The sequence below is a fragment of the Colletes latitarsis genome, chromosome 9 (genome assembly GCF_051014445.1).
Source record: "Colletes latitarsis isolate SP2378_abdomen chromosome 9, iyColLati1, whole genome shotgun sequence".
In the NCBI taxonomy this organism is placed as follows: Eukaryota; Metazoa; Arthropoda; class Insecta; order Hymenoptera; family Colletidae; genus Colletes; species Colletes latitarsis.
Genome location: NC_135142.1, coordinates 31,364,804 through 31,388,391, shown reverse-complemented (window position 1 = coordinate 31,388,391; position 23,588 = coordinate 31,364,804). Strand labels below are relative to the sequence as shown.

The following is a 23,588-nucleotide window of genomic DNA, read 5'->3' as shown; positions in this document are numbered from 1 at the left end:
TTTAAATTCAATTTTCTCCGAGACAAAGCCGTTGCTCTTGATCTTCGTCGTGTTTCAAGTCATAGAATCTGCTTCATCCAGTTGACCGAAAATTTCGCGAGGCTGAACGGAACAGAGGACGCACAAATCACGTTGAATGTTCCAGACAAGGGGTAGCGCACACTCAGCAGAGCGAGGAGAGCCGCGTGTGGCACAAGAGGGACAACAAATGGCAGAACGTGCATTTCCACCGAAGCGCGGTGACGGGCCCGTCGCCGTTCTCGTTCAATCACAAGTAAATCGGCCGACGGCGAAGATAGAGGGAGGCAGTAGGAGAGAAGAAGAAGGGCCGATGTGTCGGTGAACGCTCGTCGCCTCGACGCGTGGACAAAACTAAAACTCGTTCGCGTAAATAAATAAATATATAGTAAAGGCGACTATTATGGAGAGAAGGAAAAATCAGTCCTGGATGTGGAATTATCGCGTCGCGGTTCCCTTCTCGCGATCGACCCGATTTGAACAGCGCGTAACACGTTCCCCGTGGCCCCAGGATTAATCTTTCTTTCTGTTCGCGGTACGTATATTTATTTATTTATTCCTCTTTACGACACACGCGCGCGCGCGCTTGGTCGAGCAACGAGCGCGACGAACACGAAAGAAGCACACACACCGATAATAGCCGCGAGGAAGTGCCCAGGTGCGTTCGGCATATTTTCCAATTTACGCTCCAGTACCTGCAACAGCGTACTTACCGCGAAGAACCGCGAGGATACGGCTAGGCCACGACGGGGGAACCGCTTCCGGTGGACTACGAGACACCGATTGTTCGCTGGAGGTCGAGAGGGAATGGGTCGCGGGGGCGGAGACGCAGTCGTTTCGTGGTTGGGGACAACGCCGAGGAAGAGGTTTTTTTTTTGTCGACGAAGAAAGTGATAACCGTTAATTGGTTCCATGGTACCTGACAACGTTGGAGGAAAGAACGATTCTGGAAGAATACAATCGATTCTTGAGAAATAGGTGCTAAGCAACGAGGATCCCTGTCTCTGCTCCCAACATCCGGTGTTAAGACGACTGTTAAGGTGAACAGAAGAAAAGTAAGAGTATCGATAAATCAGAATTCCCGATTCTGTAATATTTGATCTCCCGTAGAGAGGAGAATCGCAGCAATATGGTCGTAGAAACTGCTGTCGACCATCGAGGAAGAAACCTGCACGATTTTGACCCTTTTCGCGAAGAAGAGGAAGCAGCAACGGGGGAATAAAAATTCTTGCTAGCAATAAAGAGGAATCGGAATTTTTCACTGTGTTCGTTAGATTTGAACTCCGGGAGCAGCCTCGACGTTGCCATCGACTACCACAGAGAACAAGGACACCATTGGGGATGAAAATGATACAAAGCGGCAAGGAGGATCAGAATTTCTGGCTCTGTTCGCGAGATTAGAGTTCGAGAGGCGACCTCGACTAAGTCGGAAAATTCTTGCTAAGAAGCAATAAGAAGAATCAGAATTTTTGACTGTGCGTTCGTTGAGTTTGATCTCCCGGGAGCAGCCTCGAACAAAGAAACTCGTTGGGACGAAGGTACAGAATTTCTGGCTCTATTGATACTATTTGGCTACCGCGAGAGGAAGAAAGGGTAGAAGATACTCGTCTTCAAGGGCCAAGGTGTTCCAATTGCGTCGGTGCTGGGCATCGACGAGGCAAGCCGTGAACGTCGAGGAAGGATGAACGCGGTCGGAGCGAACCGGAAGAGGAGGAAGACCGGAAACGGAGGCGTACGAACGGGACGAGCGGAGGACGCGGCCGTAGACGGCCGTGCATCGACAAGATTGGCGCCGACACATCGGCATCCACGTATAATTTAGTTCGTACGATAGTCGCTGTACAGAACAATCTTCCATGTAACTCTTTTTTCTCCTAATTTTCGTTCTCGACTCTCGCAACGACGATACCGAGAGCGATACATGTATATCCGCATGCGCGCTCACACAAACACATATATACCGATATACAACTTCAAACACACTCGTACACAGACACCTCGATATACTATACGTACGCCAGTATGGTACTCCAGAAGTTTTAGACGAATAGAAAGAGAAACGAAGCTTCTCGCTGGAAGCAGCCATTACAGGGGAGCTAAGAAGGTTGCTCTTGGGTGGACTTAAAATCTGTTAGACATAGCTATTCGATAGTTGGGTCCTGCCTTGGTCATTGTTAGAATCATTTTTAGTTGGAACATTGAACTTTGTAGAGAAATCAAGTACTCCATTTCCTTCTCAAAGATGTTATATGATGGATTGGAAATCCTACTGGTGCGAGTCTGTGAACTTGTTCATTGCTTTAAACAATTTTATACACATCTCCATTGTTATATACGGTCTTCTATTTTGTTATCAAAAAATGGACCATGATCTCATGCTTGTTTGGAGCTCTCAATAGCATTAAAGTACCGATGGGATATATTTTAGCCCTTAAGTGGATTATTAGATTGAGCCCTTATTATTATTGAGCCCTCCGCAAGTTTAAACTAATAATCGTATAGCATATGAAGAGCTCGTTGAATCAACCGTTCAGGGGCAATCTTCGTGGCTCCGTGCAGCAAGGGAACGCGTACAAAAATACATACACACACACATACAGAGAACACGTAACGCGCGATTGTCCGAGGGACAGAAGAGCGATCTTTAAACGTTGTTACCTCATCGTCGTAAAGGCGGTCCCGTGCGGGCCGCCGACCCACGTGAAATTTCGTTTTACCAGTCGATCTCGTATCCCCGAGAGTGCACGCGCGACAACGGGAGGCAAACCAGCGGACAACGACGAAGAAACGGAAGCAGAACGAAGCTGCGTTCAGCCGCGAACGCGAAGAAACGAGACGCGAAGGAACGAGGAGGACGAAAACGGATGAAACGTTTTGCTGTTTCGTGGCCCGTGGGGCACGATACACGGTGCACCGATCGGTCCGTTTCCGGCGTACGTCGAAGAGGAACCAAAATGGGGGGCGAGAAGTCGCGGCGCGCGCGACGAGTGAAACGTATTCTCGCTCGACGGTGAACCGAGACGGTCGAGATCCTGGGTGATCCGCGATCGAAAACTTTTTTGTCGAATTTACCCTTCATTAAAACACGAGATAAATCTTTCTACACGTTCGTACATCCTCTATTACTAAATACGAGTAAATCGATTATAGGAAACGAACCCGCTGGGGGTGAACACGAACGAAGAGAAGGGGCGGGCGAGGTTTGCCGAGGGAAATGAGAAAGATCAACGAGATTATCGGAGGAACATTTTTGCCATCTTGTTATATAAATATATATATATATATATACATATATATAAATATACATATATGTTATAACACGTACATGGGTACGCACGCGTGCGACCGCGCGAACAGGGTGCACGCGCGTGACTCGCGTCGATTCGAGCTCGCCGGGCTCGAATTACCGCGGGAACCATGCTTTATGTTCGTCGTCCTCGAAATTTGGTTCATTTTTCGTCTCGTGTCTCGCGATCGTTTTAATTCTACGTTTCACATTCGCGACGACGTCCAGCGTTAGTTTTTTTTGCTAATTTTTCTGCTCGTCGTTTGGATCTTACCGGACGTCTAAGGACGAGGGAGAAGGTCTCTCTTTAATGTATTTTTTACTTGAATTGTGTAATGTTTGTTTCAGAAGCAGAGCGTGTGACCGTTTTCTCCATTTCGAGCTGTTAAGTTTGACGCGAACGTGAAGTTTAGTACGTTCCCGATTCGCGGAGGTACACTTTTCGAAACTCGAGTCAAAGTTGATGGGGACGCGTAACTTCTGCAGCTTGGAACATCTTATAATGCCACACGTAACATACAAAATTCAAATTAAATTTTATTTTTATCTCATTTTTTCTTCGATGGAAATTGGTCGCGTCGTCGCGAGTGTGTTAAACGGAAGTCGAACGAAGGTGCCTATCGGCTGTTAGCTAATTCTGAGTACATCGAATTCGAGTCGTCGTTCAAGTATCGTTGGCTCGGATCGAATTGAACGATCGATCGATGACGCCCGGCGACCGGAAGGATCGCGATCGCGCGTTAACAAGGTTCTCGCGCTTCGTGTGCGCACGCGCGCGCACCGCGACCTACCGCGTATGTATATTGGATACAGACACACAGAAAGAGAGAGAGAGAGAGTGAGAGAAAGAAAGAAAGAGAGACAGAGAGAGAGAGAATGAGAAAGAAAGAAAGTGAGAAAGATAGAGCGAGAGATAGAGAGAGAAAGAGAGAAATAGGAAAGAGAAAGAACGATTTAATATATTGCAGATACTATATTATAAATATAAATATAATGATAAATTAAAATTAAGGGAATAGTTATTTCTACTACTCTAATTCGTCGCTTCTACGTGTGATTGTTGTATAAAAAACCAAAAAAACGATTACTGATTTATTATCATTGTTATTACACGATTATCATTACACGTTACGACTACTACTATTACTGTATTATTATGATTATTATTATACAACGGGGCGAGGAGCAGGATACACGGGAGAAACGGAATGGTGTTTCGCGTCGCACGGATTAAATATTGTTGACCGGAAAGCGTGGTGAACGTGAGAACGGGAAATCTTAGGGAATTTAATCATTGTAAGGGCTACGACGATTGTACGACCTTACTTTTCCTACGATAAAAGAAGAAAAACGAAAAAAAAAAAGTATTCTTAATTGACGTACGAATGGGAGATCTAGCGACAGATTTAAACAGACAACAAGAAAAAATGGAAAAAAAAGTAAGGAAGTAAAAAAAAACGACAAAAAAAAAAATGAAATAATGAACACAAGTAATAGCGCGTAACGATCTTTATTATACACATTTATAAATACGAGTTTACGAACGTTAAGGCGATCGAGAGCTAAACAGAACCGATATACCAATTTTAGATTATCCTATCGATTTAACGAGGGAAACGGGAATGAAACAGAGTATGGGAAATCTTGTGCTAGTACACGCTCGCTCGCGCGCGTTATTATAAATAAAAAAAAAAGTTGTTTCTTATCGGGCAAAATTCTGAAGAAGATACACGAGCACGGCGAATACGATACGGTTATTCAACGCGGAGGTACGTGTCTCGCTTGCCAGCATCGGATTTTGCTGAAAGTTGTTGTTTTTTATTCTTAAACGCCCATCGTTCTCCAGTTGTCTCTTAATATGTACATCGTAAGCTTATGCGTACCTATATTTATAGAGTATAGTAGCGTTAATTGTTCTACAATCTCTGAGGTTTTCTCACATTCCGTAAAAAGTCTACCGGGATCATCTAGTTGCCCGTGCATATCGGCGGTTTTCAAACTCGTTGCACGCGTCAACCTTTGACATTTTCTTTCCTACGCTTTCTCGTCGTTACGGTTGTACTCTGAAAAAGAAAACCAACGTGCAGGCTGTCCCGTAGCATTTGGGAATCAGCAATTCTCCATACAAAAGCAATGAAATAAAAATTCATGTAAACGTACGCTCTATTTCACTTGGTTTTCAAACTGTAGCGAGTTTCTTCCGTAACTTCTATCTTGTTACCTTTGCAAGAGCTCTTCGCCACTGTCATACATTGTCGTGCATACCATTAACGCTCAAATAATTTTCAAATTCACAATCCAAAATGCACAAATTATTTTTGTCTGCGTAAACTCAGGCTGCAACGGAAATGGCGTTAAAAAAAGGACAATGGGTCAGTATTAACGTAAGGTTCCCGTATGCTACAGAACACCCTGTATATACAGATCTTTTTAAAGTTTCTCGTTCGATCCGAGAAAGTTTCCTTCGGTGGCGTCGAAGATATTCTTCTCGTAAGTTTTCATTTCGCCGATTTGTTGTCGTTTAAAGTAATGTTTAAGAATCGTTAATTTTCTAGTTGCCCGATGTTCCTGTTGGAAAGTTTCTTCTCAACTTCTCCGGACGTAGGTTCAGATTGTAGTTCTCTCTCTGTAATCGCGCAGAAAGCATCGTTTCCCCCACTTTGTTGTCGTTTAAACTAATGTTTAAGAATCGTTAATTCCGTAGCTGCCCCCTCTAACTTACAATTAGAAACTTTTTTAATTCCTTCGATACGGGTTCAGTTTCCGTAATCGTTCGAAAAGCTTTACTCAAAGATTGTTAATTAGCATTTATAGTACCTTGCTTTCAACTGGATACCTTCTACTAGTACTTCAGAGTTGGGCAAACGTAATCTGATTAACGATTAATGCAAAATTAAACTATAACTATACCTATAATTACTGCTCAACTCTGGCCTATCCCGTCGTGATTTAATTTCTTCGGTGAACAGAATTGACTGCAAAATCTTTTCTATTCCCAATCTGTTGTCCCAGGATCTATTCAAACTTGGGAATTTCTTTCGTTGCATAAACTGCCTGGACTCCGGTCGATGGTAGAAATTGTCGCTTCCAGAAGTTTGCTAATCGTCGATTCGCGCGATTAGGTTTCCACGATAAATACGCTGTAACGCGCTCAAACTACGCGTCCAGGGTCGCGTTCTGTTCCTTTTCATGCCCCCCCCCCCCCCCTAGTCACGGACGAGTCGCATAACCATTCGTTTCCGGTCGATGCTAGTCGGAAATCGATCGATCGCCCCTTCGTTTTCGTTTCAAGCGCGGAAGACCGGCGAAAAAGCGAATAGATCGCTCGAGTCGCGATCAGTTTCGACTCGTGTAGCGGTTTGTTCGGATCACGGGGTGCCATCGACATCGCACCACATCGAAAACAGTGAATTACCACGTAGTTTGGCCGCTTCGCGCGACACGTTCATCTACGGAAAGCTACTTTCAGCAAGATCTGCCTCGACCAAGTAGCGAATCGTCGCTGGTTGTCGTTGGAAAGATTTACGAAGGCGAGTAGCTTGGAGAAAAACGGAAAGGCAAAGAAGGAGTAACCCGGGAAATGTCTAGCGGTAGCTTAACTCTTGAAAATAACAAAAAAAGTAATTATATAAATCTCAGAAAAAGAAAAAATAAAAAAAGAACAAAAATATGAAGAGAGGAGTAACGTCGAGTATAACGAGGTATTTTTATCGTTCGCTTTTTTCTTCGAAATATTTGATCGTTCCAGCGGTTTAAATGACTAGTATTTAGAGGTGAATCGTCTAATTTCTACGAGCTATCGATTTTAACGTACAATTGAACCCGACGATCGTCCAGCACTTTTTACTTTCCTCTCTATCGAATCCGAGAACCTTCTTTGCTTAAACTAAACTTCTTGTCGTATCGTATTATACGTATGGGAATTAACGAATTAGCTAGTTTCCATTGTTACGTTGCGAGTAGCGAGCCAACAATCAGCGGAACGGAATCACAGGAAGACGGTGACGCGATGCTCGAGGTCCTCTTCTTGCTTCTTCCTTCTCGCCTCGATTCGACCGGTCATCGTCATCGTTTCTCGACGAAATTATCGTTCGTGAACCTAAACGTCAACCTGTTTGAGAATAGAATCTTTCACGAATCAACTTGAAAACAAAAAAGTAAGAAAGTGATCGAAAGAGAAACCAGTGATTCCTTCGCTCGTTCTTCGCGCCGCCATATTGGAACTAAATCGTGTGAGACTTTAAATAATTCTGTGTTGCTACTTCAGAAATATTAATCAGTAATTTTGACGTGTATAGTACCATTAATGATACAGATGACGATGACGATGTTTCGATTCGCAAACTTGATTCGAATCGAGATTAATAAAGGCGAAAGCAAAAGAGCTGGCTGAGATACGCGCGAAAAAATGATATCTGAGTAGAAATGTAAAAATAAAGCACAAAGAATAGAGAACATTTTATAGAACCACATATTAATTTCTTTGTTACGAAATATTTCATTTTTCAAATTGTAATTTTTATTCAACGAGTGACTGATGAATTGTGTCCAGATTTTGTTGATCTCTGGTTCGACGAGGGATCTTTTCGCGCGTAGATCAGCGGAAGAATCGAGCACGAAGCCGCGCACGAAAGCGGCACACCGCGCCGCGACAAACCGAATTACCGAATTCAATCGACACCTTAGGGGATAATAGCGAGTAATTAAAACTAGTAAATCGTTCAGGGTGAAAATCGTCTTCTGCGTAATATACGATCGAGACACTCGCTGAATTTACACCGACGAGCCGCGTATGCACGATTTTATTACCGTGATTCTCAACGTCGCGTTTGAAGACGACACTGAGCCAGAGTTCGGGCATCGATCATTTTAAACGATGCAATCGACGATTCTATGGTCGGTGATCGCGATTAATAATCGTTCGCGGCGACAGTTTAAATTGTAATAGGAAAAATACAGATATTCAATAGTTCGTCAACGTACGTATTATTTTCAAGTGTTCGTAATTAATGATATTCGGAGCTTTAAGACTGTTAAGTTCTATTTATAGTCCATGTATCAGTCGCCATTAATAGTCGACACGTTAACGTAATCGTTATCTACTATACTAGTACATTGTTCATTGAATTAACTTTCGATAACTGATAAGATAGAAGACAATTACCTTCGAGAATTATTTCTTGATACAAGGGAAAAGTAGTGTTCTAAAAATTGGAATAGAAACACATATTATTTAAAATATAGTTCCCTGGTCATTCCAGTTACTGTTTATTACAGTTCTGGAGGTTCTTCGCCAAACACATAAATATTGATTGTAACGAAACAATCGAATCATCGCGAACGATTGGCCATCCAATGCAGACGATGAATCATTTTAATCGTGATCGTCGATCGGTTGCTTCGATTAAAATCTGCCCAGACTTTGAAAGCGGACTAAGGAGTCACCGTGAGACGCGTAATGAGAATCAAGTTCCTGTTATGACGATCGTGATCTGGAGCCGCGTACACGACATCTCGATCGGCGCGAGGGAAAATATAGTTCGATCGACGGTACGACGGATCCCCCAGTCCAACGAAAAATCTTAATCGTCCAGAAAGTCCAAAGAGTTTCTACGCCTGGCATTTCCTTTGATTCGAGCATCCAGAACGATATTGTTATCCTATATTGTACGATGTACACCTGCAGTTGAAAGTTTAGAGACAGAAACGCAACGATCTTTTCTCTGAATCCGACAGAACCGGAACCGTTCGCGATCGATCAACGTGGACGCGACTTCCGTCTCGAAACTCGATCTTGGCGAGTCGCAATTCGCTCTGGAAGAACCTACAACATATCCGTCGAGTTTTTATTGCGTTTTAAAGCCCATCGTGCTTGGTACTCGCGACGAGCCGATCTCACCGAACTATATTTTTAATCGCGCGTATTTTACTATTCGACACCAAAGACCACGCGGTCTTCTTTCGACATCAGAGACGAACGCGAGAAAACAGAGGCGCGGGGGCGTAGCCAAAGCTGGGCAAAATCGTTTTAAAAATAATAATATACACGACGAACGTCCAAGGGAAACGCAGTTTCGTCTTATAATTGGAATTTTTGTCGAATGTTTTGCGTTTTATTCGTTAATTTGCCCATCTCTGGCGGTGGACGGCCCCCAGAAATTTTCGAGAGGACCGACGTCGACTCTGTGAGCGGTCCTCGATCGTTTCGAGCCTCTCGTTTCGTCTCCACACGCTACTTCGAGTCCGCGTCGATGAATTTTTTATCGTTCCGTACTATTTGCGAAATCCACTTGTACGCATAGTTGATATTAATTGTATCTAGCGCGCGTGTTCCTGCGCGCGATCAGTGTCTTGAGGTACAGCTCGGTTAATTTTGCACGATGCCCGATCCGCGATCGATCGGATCGACGGATCACGCTTCGACCGTTCGACGCGCGCGACGAGAGAAAAATATATATGGGAAAAAGAATCCACTTACATATCTTCGTTGCAATAGAAACGGGAAGAATGGAGAGGGAAACTCGTCGAGGAATTGACCGGTTGGTTTTTAAACATGCTTTTTATCGAACGCGACGCGTCGAGGGGTCGAACGCACGCTACGAAACGCTATGATGAGCGAAGAGCATGGACAGACCCCTTTCGAGCTTAAAAAAAAAAAAAAAATGAATAAACCACGAAAACATTGTGAAACGATTACGAGATCGAGAAAAAAACGAGAAAACCGGAGAGAAAAGTTTTCGTGTCCTGCGAGAGGACGTGAAACGATTCAAAATGGCTGACGTGCGATCCAACTGTGCCTCGAAAAAATCTGAGCGACGTCCCCTCCGACTAAATATGTAATAGATTGTAAACGTTCACTAACTATTCTTATCGATATTATTGTCATTATTATTACTGTCATCATTATTGATTGTCATTGTTATTGTTACTATGATTACCGTCACCGCGCATTAGAGGATTATTCACGTGCAACTGCGACGGCGATTCCGCGCGTACATTCGTGTTTTTACTTCTTCGAGCGTTGCGATGGCGAGGAGGATAAGCAGAGAGGTCAAAAATAAGGAGTTTCACGGACACCCGCTGGAGGAGACGATATCAATCTCGTCGTCGAATGCGTTTTCGAGAACGGAGGATCGGTGAACCAGAAAACGGTCCGCTACGGCGCGATTGAGTCCCAGCGTATGGATCGAGGGCTCGTGGATCGTTAATCTCTACCACCGTTGGTTTAATTTTAGTAGAAATATCCCCTCAGTTTTCTTGTAAAATTACTTTATTTTACGCGACTCGCGTCAACGACGATGAAAGTAGCTTGTTTGCTGCACGCAAAGGGTTAAATTAAAACTTCCAGGCTCTATATCTCATTTGAAATCAGAATTACTTGGAAGAGTTTTTGCAAATTTTTGATTACTTTATTTTCAACTAATTTACGGAATTAAATCCCGAAGGCTCACCTTAGCCGAGTAGCCCCGACTCGAGTTTTCATTAATTCATTTCGAAGTCGCTGATCAAGCCTCTTTTTTTAAATTAAAATATTTATCAATCTCTCGAACATTAAATGTCCTGCACTAAACTGAGAAATGTCCAAAAGTGGTTTAACGTTTAAATATCTCCAACTACAAGATAGTGTTTTCTGGTTCCGGTTTCCGTTCTCCAGCAGGTGTCGCGTTCCGCGAGGTCTGAAGCGACGCGAACTGTCGGCGTAGAGGGACGAGCGATCCAGAAGGCGCTCGATCCTCGCTCGATCCTCGATCCCTCGCTAAGCAAACGCCGTTCAGCGTGTCGTCGTGGACTTTGCTAACTAAAGAGAAAGAAACGGAGATTAGGGAGTGAGTGCGTGAGAATGAGAATGCGTGACAGAGCGAGCAAGAATGAGAGACGAGAGTGAGGACGCGCGTGTGTGTGTGAGAGAGAGAGAAAGGGAGAGGAGGAAAGTGTGATTATTAAATCTCTCATCGGTACATTTAATATAACGCTAATTCATTATTACAGACATTATTGGATTTACGGTAAACGGATAAGCGATTGATTACAATTTTGTCCTAATGTTCAGAGAAATAAAACAAGGAAATACACACGTCTCCGTTCTCCACTTCCACATATAATTAATACTCTCCAAACAATATTCGAAACAAGCGGCAGAGTGCAATCTTAATTTTTTTTTTAATGGGAAGCTTCCTTTTTTCTTTCGTCCTGCAAATATTATTCTCTGATTAATTTTCCAACGAGAAACGCGCGTTTCGTTACGCAGTATTTTTATTCCATCCGAAAAAAGAACGTTATCTCATCTTCGTCGTGTGCATAGTTATGTGCAAAGATAAGAAGATGGCGCATCTGATTAATTATAGTGTAATCTCCTCTCCGTAGATCCAGAAAGGTGAGCCTAATTACTTATAGTATAATCTTCCTATACAGTCAGGAAGATTGATCTGATTAGTTCCATGAGAATCTCCTCGTAGATCCAGCAAGTTCAGTCTAATTATACTTTGAATTTGATTCCTAGGATCCAATGGATGTGACGTAACAAAGAGGAATATATGGAAGAGTAAAGAACACAGTTTGCGTTTTTTGGAACTTTTATTATAATTAAATCCTCTAAATTAATACATCGTGGTGTATGTTGCAAACTGATTTTCCTAGTAAATTGGATCGTTAATAAAATGCCTAAAATTCTAGAACGGTTTTCACATTCCTCTGTGGTCGTTTCTTGCAAGCGTGTCTACGTTGCGATCAAACGAAAATCTAAATCTATTGTTAATAAACATTAATTCGACCCTTTGCACTCGGTATTATTAAGGAATTGTCACGTACTTTGGCTCCCTTTAATATTCAAACATTACAAACGCTTCTGTATTTCAGAGAACAAAAACAATAATGTTGCACGTCCGACGTAACTCACTTTGAAAAAAAAAAATCATACTTTCGATTCAGTATATAGAAAAAAACTCAACTCTTTTTGTATCCTTTTATTTTGAATTGAATTTTTAATATTTTTATACCAAATAAATAGCTTTGTCGGGGCGTGAAATCATGGTGTAGCTCGATTATTTATCTTTATTTTTACCTTCGTCGCTGTGGACCTCGGAAACAAATTATCAGAACGTTAGATTAATTCTGTTGCGCCTTGAGTTACTCGATCAGATTCCGGTGATCTTTCTCACGTCTTGAGATGACATTTTTCGTATACTTATATTTGGCAGTAGAAAGCAAATAGGAAGGCAAATAGGAACTTAATAGACTTTTCGGTTACACTTCGTACATTTCGATGAAAATAGTAGAAACATCAAGACGCGATACGGGAACATAAGTGAACGCGTTGAACTGAAATTACTGTTACTACAACGATGGTAACGTACTAATAGTGATGTTGTACATAGTTTTATAAGTACAATAAATAACTTAGAATAATATAAAAATGTGGAAGAATAAGAATCGTAATCCACAATACGACTACCGCTTATAAAAGAATCAATCTATCGTTCCAATAATTAATCGATAACGAATACAGAAGTAGTGTAATGTACGAATGTTAATAGGACGGATTGCAATCTAAGGCACAGCACACTTAATACAGTACGATTAAGAAACAATTGAATATTTTTAAAAATGTATCATTCGATCTTAACCGATTTGTGACGGAGTTCTGTTATTTTTCAACGTTAAGAAACATATTACCCGTTAAATTAAAAAATTGTACCGTTTCTGGAAACCTGTAAACAAGAAAACATATTCAACAATTTTCTTTAGAAAATCTTCCATAACTTAAAAGTTATATAAACACAAATAGATTGAGAAACTAGTATAGGTGTTGGTTTCTCCCTTAAAGTCGAAAGGTTAAATAATACATTTTAAGAAGTGTTCAATCATTGTTTAACCACTGTATGTACAAGTTGTAAGTGTCAACAGTTCTTTCCTCGGGTCCATGTCGCCTTCAGCGCGTTATCCGAGCGCAAAGAGCCAAAGGATGAAAAAGCCATTCGAGTGGCACGCCGCGATTCGCATAACTAATCTACACGCGTTACATTCGGGTCAAAGCGAACCACTCTTATCGTATCTTCATTCTACGTGCTTCTCTCGAATAAAGAGATCGTAGACAATTACAAGTATAATGTACGACCCAACTAGCGACTTGGTTTTTTCTTTTTTTTTTCCTTTTTTTCTTTTTCTTTAGAATACAGTGCTTTTAAAACAGCCTTGAACACCGGCACACCACGCTTCGCGCAACAATGCATCGGTCGTTAAACGCACTCTTATCTACCTGTTATCTATCTATTACTCGTATCTATTGTTACAATAATGTTATTGCACGTGGAAACTTATCGCGTAATCCTACGTGAATCAGAACCAAACGGATCGATTCGAATCACGTTCGCCGGTAATCTTTTAATCTATTGTTCAAAGGATCCGGTCGACACATTGAATCGCGCGCACGCGAGCTCGAGTCACACGCCACACACGCAAACAGAATAATGAGAAGAAAAATATTGTCAAAAGCAAACACGCGGACAGTAATTCGAATCCGCTCGAGAGGCAAGATAGCGTCTGTATCGCGATAAAACATTCGTTGGTAACGAGTTCTTGTATAACGGACATCGATCCTGAATAGAATCGCAAGAAAAGCAACGAGGAAAAGAATAATAAAGAAACGACTTATCTCTCGCTGATAATGATAACGAGATACGGAAGCTTATCATGATTAAATATTCTTACAATTAATCTAGAATTATACATTTGCAACAATTAATCAAATACACGTGGGTTTTTCTTTCTGTTTCTTTTGTTCGAACTAATTGGTTGGGCTCTCGGCGTGATATGTTGTCTCGTCGGGACCGTCCTCGGGTACCGATTTCACGCTTATAACGAGCAGTATCGCCAAAAACCGCTTAGCAACCTCGTAATTCGGTGGGCTCGTATCCGGTCCTCCCCCTGTACCGACCGCGACCTACAAAAGAACCGGAAGTATTCTGTAGTATTCTGTTTCACAGAGTCAGAATGACCTAACCAGTAGCTACTTTGTGTGTTCTTACTTTTCTCGTACAAATGACCGTGAAACAACGTGAATCGACATAATTGTTGGTCTCCTAATCGCGTGCAAAAGTGTACCAAGTTTTGTCTTTCGTTTGTTCGATGAAATATTTTTTTTTTTCCTTGGCGATGACGTTAAAAGAATGTTGTTAATTTTTGTTATCTTGTTGCTAACTGCTGTAACGACCTTTTGTTGATTCGCGATATAATAATAATATTAGGTTGTTGATCTTTAGAAACGATCATGACTTGTGCATTACGTATCCGAAAGACACGATTGCTTGTAAAAACCAATAACTACCGAACAGTATTATTATCGCAGTTTCTTCGTGTCGACGAAGGAAAGAAATGGATTATTATTTATTTCAGGGGACCTGTATTCCGATTTTAATGATTTTGAAACATGTTATAGAAAATAAGATTCTGAACAACTTTTTTTTTATTAGTTTCCGAGATATTTGCAAAATTCCTTCCGGTTATAATGGGTGAACCTAAAATAGAGTTAATTCTGCTATCTTTAGACTTCGGTTTGCGTGGCCATTTGCCATTAGGCGGCCTGAATAATAAATCTACCCTAACCCTAACCGGATCCATCGATTTGTGGCTGGGCCACGCACATTAATATTCAAAATTGTTCCAATCGATTAAATTTGATCTTAACGTCATACACATACCACCCAGTGAGGATAGGTTAGGTCTGGGTTAGGTTGAGGTCATGCAATCACAATTCTGCAAATATCTCGGAAGCTAAGGCCGTACCGCGGTTATACGTATAGGAAAAAGTTGTTCAGAATCTTATTTTCTATAGCATATCTCAAAATCGTTAAAATCAGAGTACAAGTCCCCCGAAGTAAATAATTACGGAGAAATGTTATGATCTTGTAAATTAAAAAGAGACACTGAATTAAAAGTTTGACACACATATAGCCATGTCAGCATACAACATTCGAGAGCATACACTTGGCAAACACGTTCGATTAGAGGGGAAAGAATGACTGTTATCTGTTGCAATCGTGGAAGACTTCGATAATGAATTCTCATGGATAAATGAAGAAATTAAAAATACATGTGTGATCGTATAATCTCGTTTGACATGTTACGTGCCAGCTACATTAATCTAATAATAAAAAACGTATACACGTACGATATAAAATACCTGTCCATATCAGCAATGCAGACATTTCCTGGTATATTAAAGATATTTTCTTTTGTATTTTGATTAAAAACTTTATTTTCATCGCTACAACAATTTTAAATAGTAAAATACCGATGTGACATTACATGCACGCGTTTAATCGATATCTCCCTTTTTGTATACACATAAATATTTTCAGTAACATAGAAAATTACAAAATTTGAATAGTACCATTTTTTCTTTCTTTTTTTTTTTCTTTTATAAATACTCAGCCTCCAAGCGGCTTGGGAATGATGAACGAAAAATGTAAAACTTTGTACTTTACTCTGTCCCTTTCTTAAAGACTTACTTTTTTTTTTAACTCTACTATAAAAAGAAACGATGATATTAAATATTTCCCTTTATATGCATTAGGTCGCGTAACGAAGCAGTAAACCTAACAAAACTATTGGATTGAGTCATAAGTAATTGCCGTTTTTTCGTACTAACTTTTTATTTCTTTATTAAGAGAGTTACACATTTGGTCTAAAACGTATTCTCCATTATTAAATACAATCTTTTCCCATTCATTTGATAGCTTATCAATTTCTGATGCGAAAGAAATGGTAATCTGTGGGGGCTAAGTCTGGTGAGTAAGCAGGATGAGGTTAGGTCTGGGTTAGGTTAGGGTACAGGTAATTTGGAATTCCCGAAACAGTCTATGATCCACTACACGAACCGGCAATTACTTATGACTCGACCCAATATATGAATATCCTGCTATAAAATTTAAAAAAAAAAAAAAAAAAGAAACGTATGATGAAAATTTATGAGTGTAATGGTTGAAACCACAAAGTTAGACAAACTCACAACGCGGAAAAAGGCCAGACAAAACTCTGTGCACTGTTATTTACTTCAATACCTGCACGTAACAGGGAAAGCTGCCAAACTCTTCGGTATGTTATTTTCTTAACTATGAATCTTCGATCATACTAGTGTAGTGAACTATCAGGTCTTGGGAAGTATTATTATAAATTTTCACTACCTCTGCGCATCTGATTGAGACATGCCAGCATTCTGATCATAAACGTAGCAGGTACAGTCATTGTGTCTCTGGTCTCTTCCAGCATGATAGCGTTCCTCTTTTTCAGCTGTAAATATCCAAAATCGTCTTATCGTTTGCACGCCACGGAATTTATTCGATAAGCTACGATCCGAGCAAAGGGGGGAGGGGGGCAGAATTTTATTCGAATAAAAACTCGTTAGAGAGACTTACATTTTCGGCAAATTTCTCATCGAACGTGGGCTCCTCGTTGATCGGTGCCCACAGCTTGACATCGTAATCGATACCAGCGGTAGCCAACAAAGGTAGATACGGATGCGGTTGCAAACAGTTGACCACGTGTTGGTCCGCCTCGAGTAACATGCACAGCTTCGCCGTCTCTTTGTCCCAAATGAATACGTGGCCGCAATCGCTACCCGACATCACGAAATCGTCGCCCCAGAAGTTCGCTTCTTTGATCATGGTCCTAAAGAAACTAGAGTCAACCGGGGGAAAGGCCAACTGATCAGATAAAATATGACGGCCCCGTGAAAAATGGCCCAGTCCGCTCGAAGGCTTTTTCGGAATATTAGCGAGTCAATGGTTTGGCTTCCGATTCATTCCAAACTTACATACACGTCGAACGCAAAAAGAAAAACTTTAGTTAACATTATAGCGAGACAAGGTTTATCGGAGGCAACCAAACACGCCAAAACAGATATGGTCCTTCGACAAAAAAGTTTCACTAAAGCCTCCTGCTGCGTCTCGTTACGTAATCTCACCCACACGTGTTTCGATTAAGTTGTTAATCTTTTAGTCACAGGACTGAGTCACGTACAACACCCTTCGTTTAAAAATCGCTTACAGCCTTCTCAAAGATTCGAGACTCGTCGCGCGAGAGAATTGCGTTAATCATTGGATCAGCAAAATAAAGTTACCGTTACAGTCACCACCATAACAGAAAATGGATGAAAAATATACCTCGCGTTGCGGTGTCCCGTGTACTTCTGCTTCACGCGAAGAGTTGGTATGTATGCTTTATCGCAATTCGCGGAGTCTTCTCGCGATCTGTCGTCGCCGATAGCTTCGTCCATTTCTTCTTCCACTCGACTTCTCAACCTTAACAAAGAAACGGATATACTTTATTTATAAGCGTATGATATATATGTTTTCCAAATATAAAAAAACAAAAATGATGTATATGTTTATGAAATATCGATCGATATAATACATACCTTTCTCTAAGCTCTATATCATCATCGTCGCTATCGGTAAAAGCGCTTTCGTCAGTCTCTGTCGAAAAGATTCCGCATGATTTCTAATCTTCTTAAAAATACATCTGTTTACGCCGTATCTACTTACTTTCTTGTGTATTATTATATCGTAAGTGTTTGTCATGATTTTTGCCCGTGAATGTTGCGTTACTGCGACTACCAGATGGACCTGTGGAACGGTAGTCCGTGAAAATAAAGCGTGATAAATAAAATACATATAACTATTATGAAATACCCACCTGCGTGATAACTGTCGCGAATCATTTCGTCGGCCACGCCAAGAGATATCGTTGCGCTCGACGAACTTTTCTCCGTGTAAGTTAAACTCACTGCCGGCTCGCTACCGTGTCTATCGAATAAGAAGGAACGTGTAAAAATATTACGTAATAAAATAATTCCTCGAATCGTAAACAATCTCCTTCGATCGATCACTATGAAAATGATCGCTTCCCACCTACTATTTCGTTAATGCTTATATTTTTGAAAATTCGATGACTACAATCCAAAAGAGTATCGTAAAAAATTTACATATTCAAAATAAAACCACTGAGTTATCTTGTTTACGACTTGAAGAATTATTTTATTATTTTTTCCATAAGGCAAGAATCAAGCTTAAAATTAATAATATAAAGTATTCGATAATATTTCTGTCAAGTTTTCGTGTGTCGTACTTTTCGAGGAAACCGTCTCTCATTTTCGTCAGTCTATCTTGAAGATTCTCCATCATATGCCCCTCTTGTTTATTCTCCATATTTGTACGCGGGGAATCTTCGCTACTATTTTGATCTTCCTCGGGGGCGTCGTTGCACCTGTCCATCGCGCGCGATGAACAAGGTTGCATAGAACACTTCGGTGTTTTTGTTTGACTAGATTCAGTTTTCATAGGAACATTCGATGTGGGTTCAACCGGGTTTTCGTCAGTCGTTTGATCCGGAACTGTCGTAATTTCCGACGGAGATTGTTTTTTCGTTATCGTAGAACGGACTGTTTCGGGTTCGCTTTGCGTGCCGCTGGAACTTGCACCTTCCAATCCGTCTGCTTGACGTTCTGCAACATCTGCGATCGTTCAACTTGTTATTTATCGCGATAGAAAATCAACCAAAGTCAAAACGGAATGTTATTAATTACCTGTTTCTTGATTACTCTGGGTCGAGACTCTTTCAACTCCTTCGGGTTCGTTGTGTCTTTCCTCGCTGGTTTCCGCAATGTTTTCGTTGCTATTTTGAGCATTATCTTGGTGATCGATCACACCACCTAAACTATCTTCACCGCCCCCGCATAACGCGGCTCTAGTGGCTGGATCATTTAACATTCTACTTAGAACATCCGTCATCCTCTGCATTAACGAAGTGTGAAGCACAGGTCTGGCTTGAGCAATTTCTAGAAAATAGGAAGATTATTTTGTACTTTGTAAGAACATATTAGCGACATAAAAAAAAGTTTGAATTTAATTTCAAAGCACCTGTACCGTTACTTCGACCACCTTCGCGTTCAGGTCGAGCGTCGGGACCGGTATCGGACCAATCACCCCTAAGTCTCAATCTACGTATTGGTAGAGACGGTCGTAACCTTTGTTTCCTTTCTTCTCCTTTTCCTGCTCCAATGTCTTTCCTCAATTGTACGGCACCTTGATCCTAATCGAAACAATTTTTACCCTGAACACGACATACATACTTTGCTAAAAACCAAACAAGTATTTTCCTAATACCTTTATGTTAAACAGGTAAACGTGGTCGCTACTATAACTAACAAGAACATCTTGTCCATCGGGACTGTAATTCAGCGATGTCATTCTACGAGCATTTCCTTCGAATTCCGGAACTGTGAACGTGCATAAGGCAAGGTCTTCTCTAGTCACATCTAACCACCCTAGAAAATTATTACATGCTTTTTTCATGGTTCCCTTATATTGGGTTATTCGATCAGGTTAAAATTACCAGATGTCGGGTTCCCGAGTGTTCTCCTATCAAATATTCTTACTGTACTATCGGAACAACCGATCGCTATTTGGTGGGGCGAAGCAAGATTCACTGACAGAGCAGTTATAGCTCTTTTAAGGGAAATCAGTACATTCTGGAATAACATAACGGTACGATCACTAATCTTCAAAATTATTGGCAACCTCTGCGATCAATTTATCGTTTACCTTCCTACAATTGAAGGCATTGCATTTCTCTTTTATTCTGAGATCGAACAATCTTACAGTCGCGTCCTCCCCGCAGCTTAGAAATGTGTGTGGCTCATCAGGTATTGTTGCTACTTCATAAGCGGTACCGCTATGACAATTGAATTGATTATGAAACGTTTCTGTTTTTCTCGTTAAATCTGTAAGCGTCGAATATTTGTTTTATTATAAACCCAGTCATCTACGGTATTATTGAAACGATCGACGGTCATCGAAACTTCACCTGTATATAAAATAGTGCCCTCGCCGCTACACGAAACTATCCGATGATCCCCGCTATTAGGCAAAAACTTAGCACTAAATATATTTGCTTTGTGACTGGTTTTGTAATCTGTCATCACCTACAATAGAGAAGTAATAGGGTCATTCCGCGTGCCGTATCGGATACTTTTTGGAGTATAGATCTTCAACGTATATTTATCTGTTTTTTTTTATGGTGATAAATATACATAATACTCCTCATCTCGGTTAATTAACAAGATAGCTCTACAATGATTACTCTAGATGTCAAAATTAGCACCACACACATTACACACAAAGGATTTTGTTCATTTGGCAGAGCTTCTGTATTTCTATCTATGCCAATGTTAGACCTTGGCTACAATTAACTATCTTAACTATGATATTTCCTTCAAAAGGTTTATTGTCAATGTAACTTCCTCCATTGTACTTCCTTTTGGTAGAATTTGTTGCCATATAATCTTACATAACAGATTCTCTTTAACTAAATTACGATAAAGAAATCTATCTAAAAAGCAACCTTGGTCTACAATGTGTATTTGTAATAATAGTATTTATAAAAGCCAATATCTTTGTATAATATGAAACTATCTTGTCAGATGCAAAGGCATTAGATTGATTTCACGGTGAAGGATGATAGGTGAATGCATGTGACTCTACAGATATGTGTATAGTCAAGGGTAAAAATATAAATAACCTTGGCACAGAATTTTGCAAGATATATGGATATACTTGAAATTAATATATGCAATAAAATAATAAACTTCTTTGCTGTAAATTGCATCAGCAACTTAGTTCATTTATAATTTCAACTGTCAGATACTAGAGTTAATAATAAACTTTTCCGACTAAACTGAGCTACAGTTATACTGTTATGCTATACAAAAATTCCAAAATACTCTATGCAGTCATAATCAGCAGAAAGATATTGTTTCATTTCATATACGATAATTGCAACAAATATGCCTACATTAGAGTCTATGATAACTCACCTTGTAATTATAAACATTTGTAAGTACAAGATGCAGATCATCGCTACCAGACAATATCAAATCACCAGTAGAATTCCAACAAAGAGAGTTTACACAACCATTGTGTACCTTAAGCTTCTTTAATAAAGCCATACGCTGTGTCATTTGAAGACTTGCTGGAACGATTCAAGTCAAAATGACAATATCAACATATAAGTTCATCGAGCATGACCAATCTAAAACTCTTTACCAGTTTGGTTGAACAAGAATATAACTATTTTTACATGTAAAATACAGAAAAAGATTCCATCAAAGTCTATATAAGAAATGTTGTTTTTATATCACTGGAATATTATTTAGTTCTTCACGGTTCATTCTTATTCAAATACGTTCGTTTTAAAAGTGGAAGAAAAGTTTTTTTATCTCATAGCATTATACTACGCAATGACGTTATTGAATTTTCGCATCAAAACATATCGCTCGAAATACCTTTACTGCTGGAGTAAAGCTTCATCTTGGAGCACTCATTATATGGCAGATCATAAATGTCACGGAACAGATTTGAGCGTGTCTTCTTCATGGTTCAGCCTTGATGTTACGGTCGAAACTGAATATCAATTTGCGGGACGCATCGATCACAGATTAATGTCAAATTCCCAGATAACTGAGGTGAGAGTGGCGAGTTTAACGAGTCTGTCAATCAGCGAGAAACGTTCGTGTATCGATCGAATCAGAAACCGTGTAACATACTCTTACGCAGCAAAAATCCACGAGGATTGTACCAAAACGACATGGCACTTGTACTAAAAATAAACCCCGGAGCTTCGAAAATTTGTGCAATCAGACGAGCCGCGATCACTTCTGACCAGAACAGCTGAGCGAATGTATACACACACAGCGCTGAAAAGAAAGTGCGCGAGAGCTTGGTCATTCCGTAGTATAATCGATGTCGACAGCAACGTAACAACCGTTCGAAGAACCCTTTTCCTACGTATGTATAACGAATTAAAAATTAAAATTAAGAGAACGTCCTTTCTCCGAAACAAACGCTTTAATTCCGGGATTTTTAATTGCACTTTCCCGTTGTACATTCCATGTGATTTTTCACTTTTATTTTCGTGCTAAAATAGAGTGTACCTCAAGGCCGATTTAAGTCTTTCGAGGCCCAGAGCTGAGGATTCCTGATGAGAGGATAGCGGGATCTGTAGATATTTTTAAAAGGGAAACCGTTGTCTTTAAAAATTCTCATCCTGCTTTCCTCGGGTTGTTTATACGCATAAGTTATAATTAAGATTTATTGCAAAAACATTGGCAAATCAAAAGTGATATTTTCGTTAAGTGTTTGTAAACGTTTATTTTATCATTTGAAAAGGCGAGGCCCCCTGAAGGATGGGGCCCGGCTATAGTTTCCCCTAGCCTCCCCCTTAATCCGTGCCTGGGTGTACTATACTGTATTGTCTTCCTCAAGGTGTCATATACAAGATGTCTCCGTTAAATAGAATAATTTCAGTAAAAACTTTTACGACGCCGTAAAATGTGTTCTTTTCTATAGCAGATATTAGTGCTTAAGTCGTGTTTAATATTTTTATTGGTTTTTTTTTCGGACCAAAAATAATCATGATGGAAGCACACGGACGTGTTTTATTGCAACATATTGCATAAAAGAATAAAAAGTATACAATGGCATTAGAAAGAAGTTGTCTAACATTCCAGAAATCTAAACTTATGAACAAACAGATTCGGGAATTATTGAATTAAACGTAAAGAATTGAATCTATGTGTGACAAAATAAAGCGTAGGTACTCGAGAACGACCCAACACAGTATTCCACCTGTCTATCGAGTCTTTAAAAACAGTCTGAAATTATTAATTGGAAATATGTAATCTAGTTCCTGGTTGCTCCACACCAAAGAGTTTAAGCCTAGAATTACTAGCCTTCTTAACCTTCTTTGACCAATTTTGATTCTAAATACTATTGCATTTAAAGACACCTTTTCTTGGGTTTTTTCTTTCTGATCTGAATCTATATTACTTTCTATATTACTCCAATGACTGACACATGGACTAGACCAGAGATGCCAAATTGAGCACCAGGTGCATTACTCACACTATGCCAGATCATGTGTACGTGAGCTCGTAGAGTTTCGGAAAGTTGACAAAGGCAAACTAACACATGCTCTCTTTCTTGACTCTTCGAAACTACCCGAAGTAATTTCGGACCGCCTCGTGGGAGTCGAGAGAGAAAGGCTCACATTTGTCTTCTTGCTCTTAACAGTGTCTAAAGCTTATTAATATTATAACTATGTAATTCACTGTATATCTATATATATCAAGACGACATCTACGATAAAACGCCCAAGTTTGTCCAGAAATAATTCACCTTTTTGCACACTAGATGGCGTTCCAATTATTTACGATCGAAATCTAACTTTAATT

General features: G+C 40.2%; 2 protein-coding genes across 41 annotated transcripts in view; one reads left to right on the top strand and one right to left on the bottom strand.

Moving 5' to 3' along the window:
* Nucleotides 1-11,378, top strand: part of Camkii (Calcium/calmodulin-dependent protein kinase II) — a 147,315-nt gene extending 135,937 nt beyond the window's left edge. For all 33 annotated transcript variants that reach the window (XM_076773643.1, XM_076773647.1, XM_076773642.1 and 30 more), the window contains one exon: nt 146-11,378. In XM_076773643.1, coding sequence (XP_076629758.1) covers nt 146-278 — 133 coding nt within the window. In that variant the 3' untranslated portion in view covers nt 279-11,378. The remainder of the gene's footprint in view (nt 1-145) is intronic.
* Nucleotides 11,379-12,341: 963 nt separating this feature from the next.
* On the bottom strand, nt 12,342-22,070 carry LOC143345957 (DDB1- and CUL4-associated factor 6). Of its 8 annotated transcripts, none has more exons than XR_013080361.1 (16): nt 21,642-22,069; nt 21,174-21,328; nt 20,165-20,282; nt 19,903-20,081; nt 19,694-19,829; nt 19,465-19,625; nt 19,219-19,390; nt 18,885-19,136; nt 18,428-18,812; nt 17,996-18,105; nt 17,845-17,925; nt 17,718-17,775; nt 17,464-17,601; nt 16,717-16,978; nt 16,363-16,591; nt 12,342-14,243 (listed from the first exon to the last, which is right to left on the bottom strand). XR_013080361.1 is itself a non-coding variant. In XM_076773634.1 (16 exons), exons 1-16 carry the CDS (start codon nt 21,730-21,732, stop codon nt 14,185-14,187), a joined length of 2,454 nt encoding a protein of 817 aa, XP_076629749.1. In that variant the 5' UTR covers nt 21,733-22,070; the 3' UTR covers nt 12,342-14,184. The 8 variants fall into 8 exon arrangements, 7 of the variants coding, with proteins under 7 accessions (XP_076629749.1, XP_076629746.1, XP_076629748.1 ...); XM_076773634.1 differs by having other exon boundaries at nt 16,486-16,591; nt 18,428-18,803; nt 21,642-22,070; XM_076773631.1 differs by having other exon boundaries at nt 16,486-16,591; nt 19,225-19,390.
* Between the last annotated feature and the right edge of the window lie 1,518 nt (nt 22,071-23,588).